Consider the following 12,244-nt stretch of genomic DNA (forward strand, 5'->3'; position numbering starts at 1 on the left):
AACTTCATTTTTTTCCCCAAATAATCATTAACTTAGAATTTAATGACAGCAACACATTGTAAAAATGTTGGCACAGGGGCATTTTTACCACTGTGTTACATGGCCTTTCCTTTTAACAACCTCAGTAAACTGTTGGGAACGAAGGAGACCGATTTTTGAAGCTTTTCAGGTGGAATAATTTCCCATTCTTGCTTGATGTACAGCGTAAGTTGTTCAACAGTCCGGGGTCTCCGTTGTCGAATTTTACGCTTCATAATGCGCCACACATTTTCAATGGGAGACAGGTCTGGACGATAGGCAGGCCAGTCTAGTACCCGCACTCATTTACTACGAAGCCACACTGTTGTAACACGTGGCTTGGTATTATCTTGCTGAAATAAGCAGGGGCGTCCATGAAAAATACGTTGCTTGGATGGCAACATATGTTGCTCCAAAACTTGTAAGTACCTTTCAGCATTAATGATGCCTTCACAGATGTGTAAATTACCCATGCCTTGTGCACTAATACACCCCTATATCATCACAGATGCTTGCTTTTGAACTTTGCGCCTTTAACAGTCCGGATGGTTCTTTGTATTCCTTTTTTTTATTTACGATTTACACAACGTGCCAATTTCAGTGGTTTTGGGTTTTGTATATTTAATTTGTTTGTGTTACAGATTGAGTACATACAGATGTGTTAGAAATAGCTATGAAATTGACAAGGGGTAGGATTAAAAAAACGCAACTCTTGTTTGAACATGTAATGAGAAACTGAATATATCTGATGTGCCATTGTGTAACTGTATGAATGTTTAAAACAAAACAAAACCATCGCGGTTGTTTGTCTTTAGGGTGTTGGCAAACAAGAAATATTGCTGGAATCCTCTGTGCGTGGTTTGACTGTGTCAGATATAATCTGCTATTATTCATGAGTAATGCTGTTCTAAGTTGTGTGGACTTTCATTGGCTAAGTGGATGTTTAAAAAAGCTGCTCTTATTTCATCAGTGCATTCTGTCAGCAGCAGACAACAGCAAAAGTATATTTCATATTCCGTGTTATTACTCACATCCAATACTGCGTCTTAGTATTTATTTTTACTTTTAAATGTTATAATTATATTTGACTATTTACAGTCAATAGTGTTTTTCCTTCTAAACTTTAATATGTGTAATTATTTACATTTATTAGTATTTATTTTTCCTTCCTTGTATTTTATGCTGTCTTTTTCCTTCTAAACTTTGTGATCATATGCAATCATTTACATCCAATAATGTGCCTTTTTTCTTCCCAAAATGTGTATTTATTTAATTATGTACATCCAATAATGTGTCTTTTTCTTTCACAGATGGCATCAGCTCTAAACCTAGTGTTGTTCTTCTGTGGCATCAGTGGACTGTTGACTGGAAGTGTGAGTCATATATGTTCTTAATTTTACACTTATGAATAATAATAACAACCATTTCTGCTCGATCACTATCAAGTATAAATGAATATTTTCTTCTCCACAGTGGTCTTTTGAACATGGCTACGGTTGGTAACAGTCTTGTATTTCATTACATCACATCACATTAGACAAAAATGCCTAAAATATTATCCTTGTCATGTCCATATTTAGTTTTTACCTCTTATTCTGTAGACTTGGAGATATTTACTATGCTTTCTTTTGGTATTCAAAATGACATTTTATTAATTATTATTAATACAAATGTATTGCAGATGATAAAGATCATTGCTGTCCTAAAGGCTGGACTCAGTTGAATGATCGCTGCCTCATTTTCCACAATGTGCGGGTCAATTTTGTTACTGCCGAGGTAAACAAACAATGATACATTTTCTGATTTTTGTGTACGCATTGTCTTGCAATCCAAATACTTTGTGGGAAACAGCAGATTATTATTATTTTTTAATATTTCCTTTTTGCGCTAGACTTTTTTCATTTTCTTATTTTTTTACCCATTAGAGGTTTTGCAACTCTCTTGGTGGCAATCTGGTGTCAATCCACAACCAACTGGAGAATGAAATCGTCCGACAGCTAATTCTGGAAGGGGCTGGCTCTAATGAGCGTACTTGGATTGGACTCCAGGACACCATCGAGGTACGCAAAAGCAAACATTTTTACATCCAATATTTGTTGTCCAAAATACTATTCATATTCACTTCAACCACATGTTTTGTCAAGTCAAATCAAGTGGGTTGGGCTCGGTTGGTAGAGCGTGTGTGCCAGCAACCTGAGGGTTCTTGGTTCGATCCCTGGCTTCCACCATCCTAGTCACATCCTTTGTGTCCTTGGGCAAGACACTTCACCCTTGCTCCTGATGGGTCGTGGTTAGGGCCTTGCATGGCAGCTCCCGCCATCAGTGTGTGAATGTGGAAATAGTGTTAAAGCGGTTTGAGTACCTTGAAGGTAGAAAAGCGCTCTACAAGTGTTTACCATAAGTATGTCTCATGCATCTAAACGTTAACTAGTTTTAGTAATGTTGTACGTTTGACTTAACGTTGATTAGGTAATACACATCTCTCAGGATCAGATTAAACTCTTTCTTGTAGTTGTTTTAAAAGTCTTAACAAAAGGAAAGCAGTAACTGAATTTTGATCAAAGCTGCCTATAGCGACCTCTAGGGCAAAAGTGACCTCTATATATAGGGTGCCATGACAAAACTCACACATTAATTATTATGGAAGAAGGCAGAAAACAATTCAAAACGTAAACTCATCGTTCCCATCACGCTGGTATCGATCCAATACCGATACCCACTTTGGTATCATATTATAGAGATTTGCATCGATTCGCCCACACCTATCTAACTTTGTTTTTCATTTGGTCTTGTTCTCCTAACTGTGCAATCAAAAATGTTATGAGTATGATAAATGGTGCTCATAAACTTCTAGAAACTATTAGTGTCATTTGGTGAAAATTAAAAAGCAACTAAAATGTTGACTTTGTCTTCCAGGATTTGAATTTCATTTGGACGGATGGAACTCTCTTTGATTTCGACGACTGGGCACCCAACCGTCCAAGGACGAATGATAACGGTCAAGACTGTGTAGAGATCAACTTCAATGGTAATAACACTTTATTATTTCTGTATTTATTCCTACAGTTTGGTCTTTGGATTTTCAATAGACATAAATATTGCATTGTTTTAAAACAATAAATATCAATTTAGCAGAGCAAATATGAAGGTCATACATAGAGTATATGTATACATATACTATATAATGTGTGTGTGTGTGTGTGTGTGTGTGTGTGTGTGTGTGTGTGTGTGTGTGTGTGTGTGTGTGTGTGTGTGTGTGTGTGTGTGTGTGTGTGTGTGTGTATAAGACAGAGACAGACAAACAGAAATAAACACATGTATGTTTCTTGCAGGGCCGATACTGATTATTAGTAGTGAATGAGGCCAATAACCGGTATAAAATGTGACATAAACATAGTACATGCAAAGTGAGATACTGTATATCAAGCCTTCATTCATTATAATTTTGATGCTCAAGGCTTACAGTTTTTGAAAACACAACATTTTAATTTCAAGTTTTTCATTAGGTGTCAGCCATAATCATCAGAATAATATCAAAATAAGGCCTGACATAGCTTGAGTTGTATGTTATGAGCCTATGTCATTAATTTTGTATCACTTGTAAATTTAATAGCTGCAATAAACAAACCTCTGCACGATATTCAAATGTTTTGAGTTTTACCTGTATGTGTGTATGTTATACGAAAGAGTTGGTTAATTATGTTTACTCTGTATTTCTGTTGGTTTTTGCAAATATTACGTGTTAAAGGAAGAATACAAACTATAATATGACAATATTACATCTTATCACATTATTTTCTTTCTTTGTGTTAGGGTCCTTCTGGAACGATCGTCGTTGCGGGCCTAACCTACCTTTTGTCTGTGCCATGGATTCTAAAATACATTAGGCATATTTGATGCCTTTTTTCATTGTGCATTATTTTCTGCAGTTGATATTCAACATCGAATAAAGACATCTGCAATTGTGTGGCGTTCTTTTCTCTTCAGACATTTTCAATCTTGTATTTGTCACATTATAGTACAGTAGGGAAGGAATTCATATGACCCTATTCCTGGGTGGATCTCTCGTGAGAGGAAAGGGGGGGGTTAATCATTTTGCAGCGCAGTCTGCTGAAAATTATGGAAAGTGCCACTCTCCATGTCAGCTCACGCTGTGATCAAAGTTGGAATTGTGACAAAAAAAATGTGAAAATATTCTACACTCTACTGCCGTTTGGCGACTAAAGTGAATAGTGCACCCCCCAATTTGTCATGTTTCATGTGTCAGGTAACTGCAACGAATGGGGCCATATGTATCTCCTACCTAATGTTTATAGTAATGCTGGTGCTGGCAAACTATTAATTGTTTTAATCATGATTAGTCACTAGTTATTGCAATTCAATTATTTGCATGCAGAATGTACTGTAAATGAACTAAAGAAACAAAAACATTTTGACACATTTAATTTTATTCAGTGTTCATTTTCACAGCAGTTTTTAATTCAGTTTTAGTCATAGGCTTTTGACGACAATTTATTTAGTTTTAGTCATATTATAGTCGTTTTAGTCTAGCTTTAATGTACTAAATTCCTTAACATTTTAGTTGACTAAAATTACAATACATTTTGTATACTTAAATATAAAGGATAGCACATCTTTGAAGTTGTCTTAAAATCACTTTTATGAAGGTTTTGCCATTATCCACTCGGCATCCATTGTACCAGTCACCCTTGGGGGTCCCAATATCTGCGGTATGGTATTTTTTTTATTATTTTTTTTTGTCATAAAAAAATACAATCATGTGTGCTTACGGACTGTATCCCTGCAGACTGTATTGATCTATATTGATATATAATGTAGGAACCAGAAATATTAATAACAGAAAGAAACAACCCTTTTGTGTGAATGAGTGTAAATGGGGGAGGGAGTTTTTTTGGGTTGGTGCACTAATTGTAAGTGTATCTTGTGTTTTTTATGTTGATTTAATAAAAAATAAAAACATTTTTTTATTTTCTGTATTCCTTGTGCGCCCGGTACCAATCCATCCACGGACCGGTACCGGGCCACGGCCCGGTGGTTGGGGACCACTTGCCTAAGGCAGATATATAGGGATGTTACGAGATAGGCTCCAGCGCCCCCCGCGACCCCAAAGGGAATAAGCGGTAGAAAAGGGATGGATCTTAATTACCCAGCATGCCACAGTAGTGAAAAGCATGCGCAGTAGCCCAGTTTAGGTTGAATGTCGACATGCAGCAGAATGTTTTTGATGAGCACCCTGTGGAGAAAACTTTAAGAACTTAGCCAACATGCCTCGTCAACATCTTTTATGATTAGACAAGACAACACATATATTTGCAAGGCCATTTTCAAGAAGGATATTTAAAGACAAGCTACATCTTGTGAGACGATGTCAGCCAACCCCGGAAGCTAGCTCAGCGGTCCCGAAGATGAAATGTGAGTTCAGATATTTTATATCTTTGTTTTTTCATGTTTAATATGTTTTTTACAATTTTATTTTTGACACTATACCACATAAGATATGTTTTAATTGCTGATGAGGGTTTATTGATTTTCAAATGCGCCAGAAATAACCCGTTTTGTACAATGCCCAGTAGTGTGCAAATGTGTTTCTGTGTAGTATTTCTCCAGCAATGGTCATGTGGTGACATCAATTATGGTATTTTGAGAGGTAATCATTGAAGTCGGACATCACTGAAGGCCTATGTGGTAAACGCACAGTTGCCACTCAGTCCATAAATATTTCAATAAGTACATTTCACACTTAAGTACAATAAGTATATTTCTATTGGTATTTGTAATGCTCCATTTGTAGTGTAAAAATGCTCATTGTCATTTCTGTATTATTATTTATTTCGCTAACTGTTTCTTTGCTATCACTTTTACCATCATATTTGTACATATCGTATGTGCTGATGTTGCTCTATTGTTGTTGTTGTTATTGTTGTGTTTGCTGTAGTTGTTTTTGTCTCTCTGTCTAAGCCCCCTCTTGTCCCCACAATTTCCCCCTCTGTCTTCCTTTTTTTCTCTTTCTATCCCCTCCTGCTCCGGCCCGGCTGCACCAAATGATAATATAAATACATTTAATAGTGTCAAATACAAATAAGGCAACAAGAAAAGTATCCTACACTTCTCTTTTGTAAAGTAAATCTGAACAGCCAATATGGGCAACTACATCAACTATATGATTTGCCTAAGAAGCTGGACAGGACAACAAAAAAACGAAAAAAGTACCGTATTTTCCGCACTATTAGCCGCACCTAAAAACCACAAATTTACTCAAAAGCTGACAGTGCGGCTTTTAACCTGGTGCGCTTTATATATGGATAAATATTAAGATTCATTTTCATAAAGTTTCGGTCTCGCAACTTCGGTAAACAGCCGCCATCTTTTTTCCCGGTAGAACAGGAAGCGCTTCTTCTTCTACGCAAGCAACCGCCAAGGTAAGCACCCGCCCCCATAGAACAGGAAGCGCTTCTTCTTCTACTGTAAGCAACCACCCGCCCGCGTAGAAGAAGAAAAAGCGCGCGGATATCACCGTACGTTTCATTTCCTTTGTGTGTTTACATCTGTAAAGACCACAAAATGGCTCCTACAAAGCGACAAGGATCCGGTTCATGAAAAGACGCAATCCCTCCATCCGCACACGGATTACTACCGTATTTCACAGCAACTGATATTCCTGTGAACCGCACTGTGGAACGGGAGCACGTACGGTGAATATTCGCACCACAGGGAATGAGAAGTCATCCTTCACTGTGGTTCTAGCTTGCCATGCTAATGAAACTTCCACCCATGGTGATATTCAAAAGGAAGACCTTGCCAAAAGAGACCTTTCCAGCCGGCGTAATCATAAAAGCTAACTCGAAGGGATGGATGAAGAAAAGATGAGCGAGTGGTTAAGGTAAGTTTAAGTTTACGCGAAGAGGCCGGGTGGCTTTTTTCACGCAGCTCTGTCCATGTTGATATACGTATGTTTGTGATTGCACATTTGCGTACATTTTGGGAGTGAACAGAGTTGTTAGAACGCTGGTTTTTAATATATTATTAAAGTTTGACTGACCTATCTGACTGTTTTTTTGACATTCCTTTAGCGCAGTTAGATGCGGCTTACAACACCGGGCGGCTTATAGGTGGACAAAGTTTTGAAATATGCCGTTCATTGAAGGCGCGGCTTTTAACCCAGGGCGCCTTATGGTGCGGAAAATACGGTACATTTCACACTAAGCTTACTGTGTGTGATTTCATCTGACATTAAGTATTGTTTTCAAATGTTGAATAATATATGATTAAAAAGGTCATATGTAGAAACAAACTAGTTTTGTTCCATTTTGTGTATTTATGGCGTCTTAGCCACTGTACCGTTTAAATTCAGTGTCATAAATCTAGAACATATATATAGGTATGTCATAAATCTGTGTTTCTTTGTGTGTTAGCCTGAAAAATTACAAATCTGGCCTTTTGGGTTGTCATTTTTGTGCAATTAACTGAACAGTGTGCCGAGGACATTGATTAAAGTGCAATGTAGGCGGATTTTGGCTTATCAAATTGGCGGACAAGCTCGCCCATGGTGTACAAGAAAAGTAGTGGTAGAGTAAGCGGCCTCGCTCCTGAGCTTCCGTCTTTAATAGTTACAGTAATTTTTGTATTGAGGTATGTAACAATACAGTGGGGATGTAACAATCTGAGAATTTCATAACACGGTAATTGTGACCAAAATGTTTACGGTTATCATCACTAATATTGTTGAATGTGCTCAAAAAGTACTCATGCACACATTGAAATCTTTTGACCAAGTTATATATCTTTAAACATAACTAAAATAAATAGACAAACTGTTAGAGGGACAAGCGGTAGAAAATGGATGCATGAAAGTTAGTTAAGCTTCACTGATAGAGTTTTAGTTGTAGTATTTAATCTGTTTAACGGTTAAATATTTATTGTTTTATAATATTGCTTTGTACTGTAGCACTTAAAAAAATATTCAAATTAAAAAGTGCGTAACAAATTGAGTACATATATTTTTTCTGCAGGGGTGTTTTGTCATACTCAGTTCAGTGAGCCTCAAATGCACCGTAGAAACACCTCCGTCTTCTTTCCTCTGAGAAAGATCGATCACCAGCGTAGCTGGTCTCTGTCCCGGCCATTCGTTTTTTCGTTTGGAATAGAAAAATAACTGTAAACGCAGAAATAAATGTTCCCCGTTTTTGGTTTAATAATAAAAGAAAACAAAAAACGGAAAACTGGTCTTTATTCAATATCCGTTATCCAAATGTATTAGTATGTTTGAAAATGGAAAATGGGAATGCAGCTGGTGATAGGTTGATTGGCAGCACTATATTGACCCTAGTGTGTGAATGTGAGTGTGAATGTTGTCTGTCTGTGTTGGCCCTGCGATGAGGTGGCGACTTGTCCAGGGTGTACCCTGCCTTCCGCTTGAATGCAGATGGCATAGGCTCCAGCAGACTGTTTTTTTTTTGTTCTGTTTTTTTTAATTTTATTTTTTTATTTATTAAATCAACATAAGAAACACAAGATACACTTACAATTAGTGCACCAACCCAAAAAACCTCCCTCCCACTCATTCCCACAAAAGGGTAATTTTTTTTCTGTTATTAATATTCTGGTTCCTACATTATATATCAATACAGTCTGCAAGGGATACAGTCCGTAAGCACACATGATTGTGCGTGCTGCTGGTCCACTAATAGTACTAACCTTTAACAGTTAATTGTACTCATTTTCATTAATTACTAGTTTCTATGTAGTTGTTTTTATATTGTTTTACTTTCTTTTTTATTCAAGAACATTTTTTTATTTATTTATCTTATTTTATTTTATTATTATTTTTAAAAAGAACCTTATATTCACCAGACCTGGTTGTCCATGAAATTAGATTGTTTAAAGGGTTCTTAAAAACCAGGTCCAGTCCAGATTATGTCCAGGTCGGGCTCAGCAACACACACCTTCATTTATGTACACTCAAAATTTGGGAACTTCAACAACAGATTGCATATCATCTGTAAACAAAATTAAATTTTCAAAATAAGCATTTGTATACGGTCCAGACTATGTCCAGGTCGAGCTCAGCAACACACACCTTCATTTATGTACATTCAAAATTAGGGAACACAACAACAGATTGCATATAATCTATAAACAAAATTACATTTTCAAAATAAGCATTTATGTACAGTTCAGATTATGTCCAGGTCGGACTCAGCAACGCACACCTTCATTTATGTACACTCAAATTAGGAAACACAACAACAGATTGCATATAATCTGTAAACAAAATTACATTTTCAAAATAAGCATTTGAGGACTTCCCATCTTTTTTTTATGTTTTTTGGCATCATTATCGGTTTCAACCATATAACTTTCGGTATCGGTTTCAAAATGGAAAATTAATGACTTTTTAAAACGCCGCTGTACGGAGCGGTACATATCCGGTAAAACACGGACATAGTGAGAAGTACAGAGCAGTTGCGTCTCCCAGTCAGCAGCCCCTCCCCTCTCCCCTTTCCCACTAACAACACAGGAGTTGACGACTGCAGCATGAGAGGTTTACTGGCGACGCTTGATGACCTCATCAAACCGCCGCGAGTGGAGCATAACAACAACAAGAGTGTGTTGTTGCCGGTGCTGTAGCCTGGCTAACAAGCCAGCTCGCTCGGTGATGGACTAACGACACCATGTCTATGGTTTGGGATTATTTTAAAGTGTGTCTGACGGATAAAAAACTGGCAATTTGCAATGACTACAAAAAGGAACCAAGACATCTTCCTTTAATACGAGCAATTTGATCTCCCACCTCTTCAAGAATCATAAGGAGATACACGATGAATACAAGCGGAAGATGGATGAAAAGCAAACACCGAAAAAAGTAGTACCACACAGTTGTCGCTTAAAGACTTTGCCGAGAAAAAACAAAAATACAACATACACCACCCCAAGGCGAAAGCCCACGCAATATGGCAAAAGCTACGGTGGAGTTTGGTGTGGCTAGTCTGCCCTGCATGGCGCACACTTTGCAGCTTGCAGTGAACGGAGGTGCCCTGTCTCAACGCAGCATTTCAGAAGCTCTGGCTGACTGCTAGGCTACTTCAAGCACTCACCACTAGCTTGCAGCACATTTGTGTTACTCATACAAAAACGTTAGAGCAGGGCAGATTGAGCTCAGTTTATAATTCTTGTTATACAGTATGCCAGGCAGTCTTGCACTAAAGGAGGACTATGTTATTGTTTACTTTATTACTCTAGTATACTCTGGACTGAAGCTGTGTGCCTTCATTGTTTTTGTAGCTGTTGTTTTGAGGCATGTTTAAAAAAATAATGCTCTTTGTGAAAGTCCAAGTATAGTCTTTCCCATAGTTGTAGTGGGTATCAGGATTATCTCAGGGATAGCATGTCCCAAATTCCAAGCTGCTGTTTTGAGGCATGTTAAAAAAAAAAAGCACTTTGTGACTTCAATAATAAATATGGCTGTGGAGGGGGCGTGGTCCACGCATCGTCTGTGGGCGGAGCATGTGCGGAAGCCGGCGACGAAGCAGCTGCAGGTGAGTGGATGACCCAGCTGGAACAGGTTGTCTGATCACCTGTCTCTTGTATTTAAAGCAGCGTGAGGAGCCCGGGGAGAGAGAGGAGCCCGAAGAGGCAGAGAAAGACGGAGAGTGAGAAGGAGAGCGAGAGAGAAATTCTGAAAGGAAAGAAAAAGTAAATAAAGCAACTGAAAATCCTGGTAACCAGCCTGATCCTCACAGCGAACCCGTAACAAGACGTGTTACAATGGCAGTGCCATGTTGGCATTTTTTTCTATAACTTGAGTTGATCTATTTTGGAAAACCTTGTTACATTGTTTAATGCATCCAGCGGGGCATCATAACAAATTTAGGCATAATGATGTGTTAATTCCACGACTGTACATATCGGTATCGGTTGATATCGGAATCGGTAATTAAGAGTTGGACAATATCGGAATATCGGATATCGGCAAAAAAGCCATTATCAGACATCTCTAGCTAAAACCTTATCCAACGTGCGATCACTATGGAATAAGACTGAGGAACTCTTCACCCTCGTCAGATTCTATCTGGATTACCGGCAAACGGTCCTTTACTGTTTCATAGAAACATGGCTAACTCTGACTTTCATCTCAATGGTTTTAACATATTTTTTTCATTTTCATTGGCCAAAGAAATACTCCCCATCTACAGACAATATTCATAAATAATATAATATATTGTAAAATAGCTAGAACATCAAATTATTGACTATAAAGTTTTTACAATATCTCCTCAAATTACACTTCTGGGGCTTTGCAAAATCCTCTGGATATTTGATGTTATGGAGGTAATTAAAAACGTGGTCCCATTTACAATCCATGTCAACAATATTCAGAGCAGACACAACCAGGAGAAGGTGGACTGAGATGAGGTCAGTGTCAGGCAGGGGTCAGGACCAGTCAGTGGATGAGATAAAACTAGGGGATGGGTGAAAGTAAATGTAGAAGGGAAACAACTTAAAAAAAACGGAAGGTTTGCGGCTCACAGTGTATTTGTTGTGGCAAAGGAAAGATGGAGTTTGAAGTAATTGCTGGAGAGCTTGTCACAAAGTAGAAGGCAATCTGGTGCCAGAAAGAAATAAAGCATTAGTAATTTAAATACATTGTGATGTAGTCATTAACATACTATCTACATAACAGGATTGTTTTGTGACTTTCATAAAGTTACACACAAAAACTGCAGTGAAGATGGAAAAAATATAATTGTGTATAACGCACTTATGTTTTTTTAAAATACGCATACATTACAGATATAGTGCAAACTTATAAGCAAAATTATTACAGAGTGTATTTCACTTTGCCATGCAGCTATCTAACAATGTTTAAGTAGATAACGTAATATAAATAGATGTTCGACATGCATCTAATTAAAGTTATATTAGGTACATTTTCGACATCTTTTCATGAATGTTCGCCATGCTACAAAACAATGTATCGAGCTAACTAACGCTACAAAGTAGTTTTGCGATATTTTCACGCTAATCTTCGAGTAAATTTCGACATGCTATGCATCTAACTAGCGTCATATGAGTACAATTTCGACATCTTTGCATGGAACTGGGATATAATAAATCGTACATTTGATCGTGTATAGTGTAGATTGTACTCACGTTCGGTCAATGCACGTTGTAAGCAGGTCTCGCTTCCGCATTCGTTGGTTTCATA

At 37.6% G+C, this 12,244-nt stretch overlaps 1 protein-coding gene across 1 annotated transcript; it reads left to right on the top strand.

Annotated features, from left to right (window-relative positions):
* The first annotated feature begins 936 nt into the window (after positions 1-936).
* LOC133610292 (galactose-specific lectin nattectin-like) lies at positions 937-3,983 on the top strand. The gene is made up of 7 exons (XM_061966488.1): positions 937-1,019; positions 1,329-1,391; positions 1,492-1,513; positions 1,700-1,794; positions 1,944-2,078; positions 2,935-3,046; positions 3,832-3,983. The coding sequence occupies exons 2-7, from the start codon at positions 1,329-1,331 to the stop codon at positions 3,903-3,905; spliced, it is 501 nt and encodes a 166-aa protein (XP_061822472.1). The 5' UTR covers positions 937-1,019; the 3' UTR covers positions 3,906-3,983.
* Positions 3,984-12,244: the final 8,261 nt, after the last annotated feature.

This window comes from Nerophis lumbriciformis, linkage group LG02 (genome assembly GCF_033978685.3).
Source record: "Nerophis lumbriciformis linkage group LG02, RoL_Nlum_v2.1, whole genome shotgun sequence".
NCBI lineage: Eukaryota > Metazoa > Chordata > Actinopteri > Syngnathiformes > Syngnathidae > Nerophis > Nerophis lumbriciformis.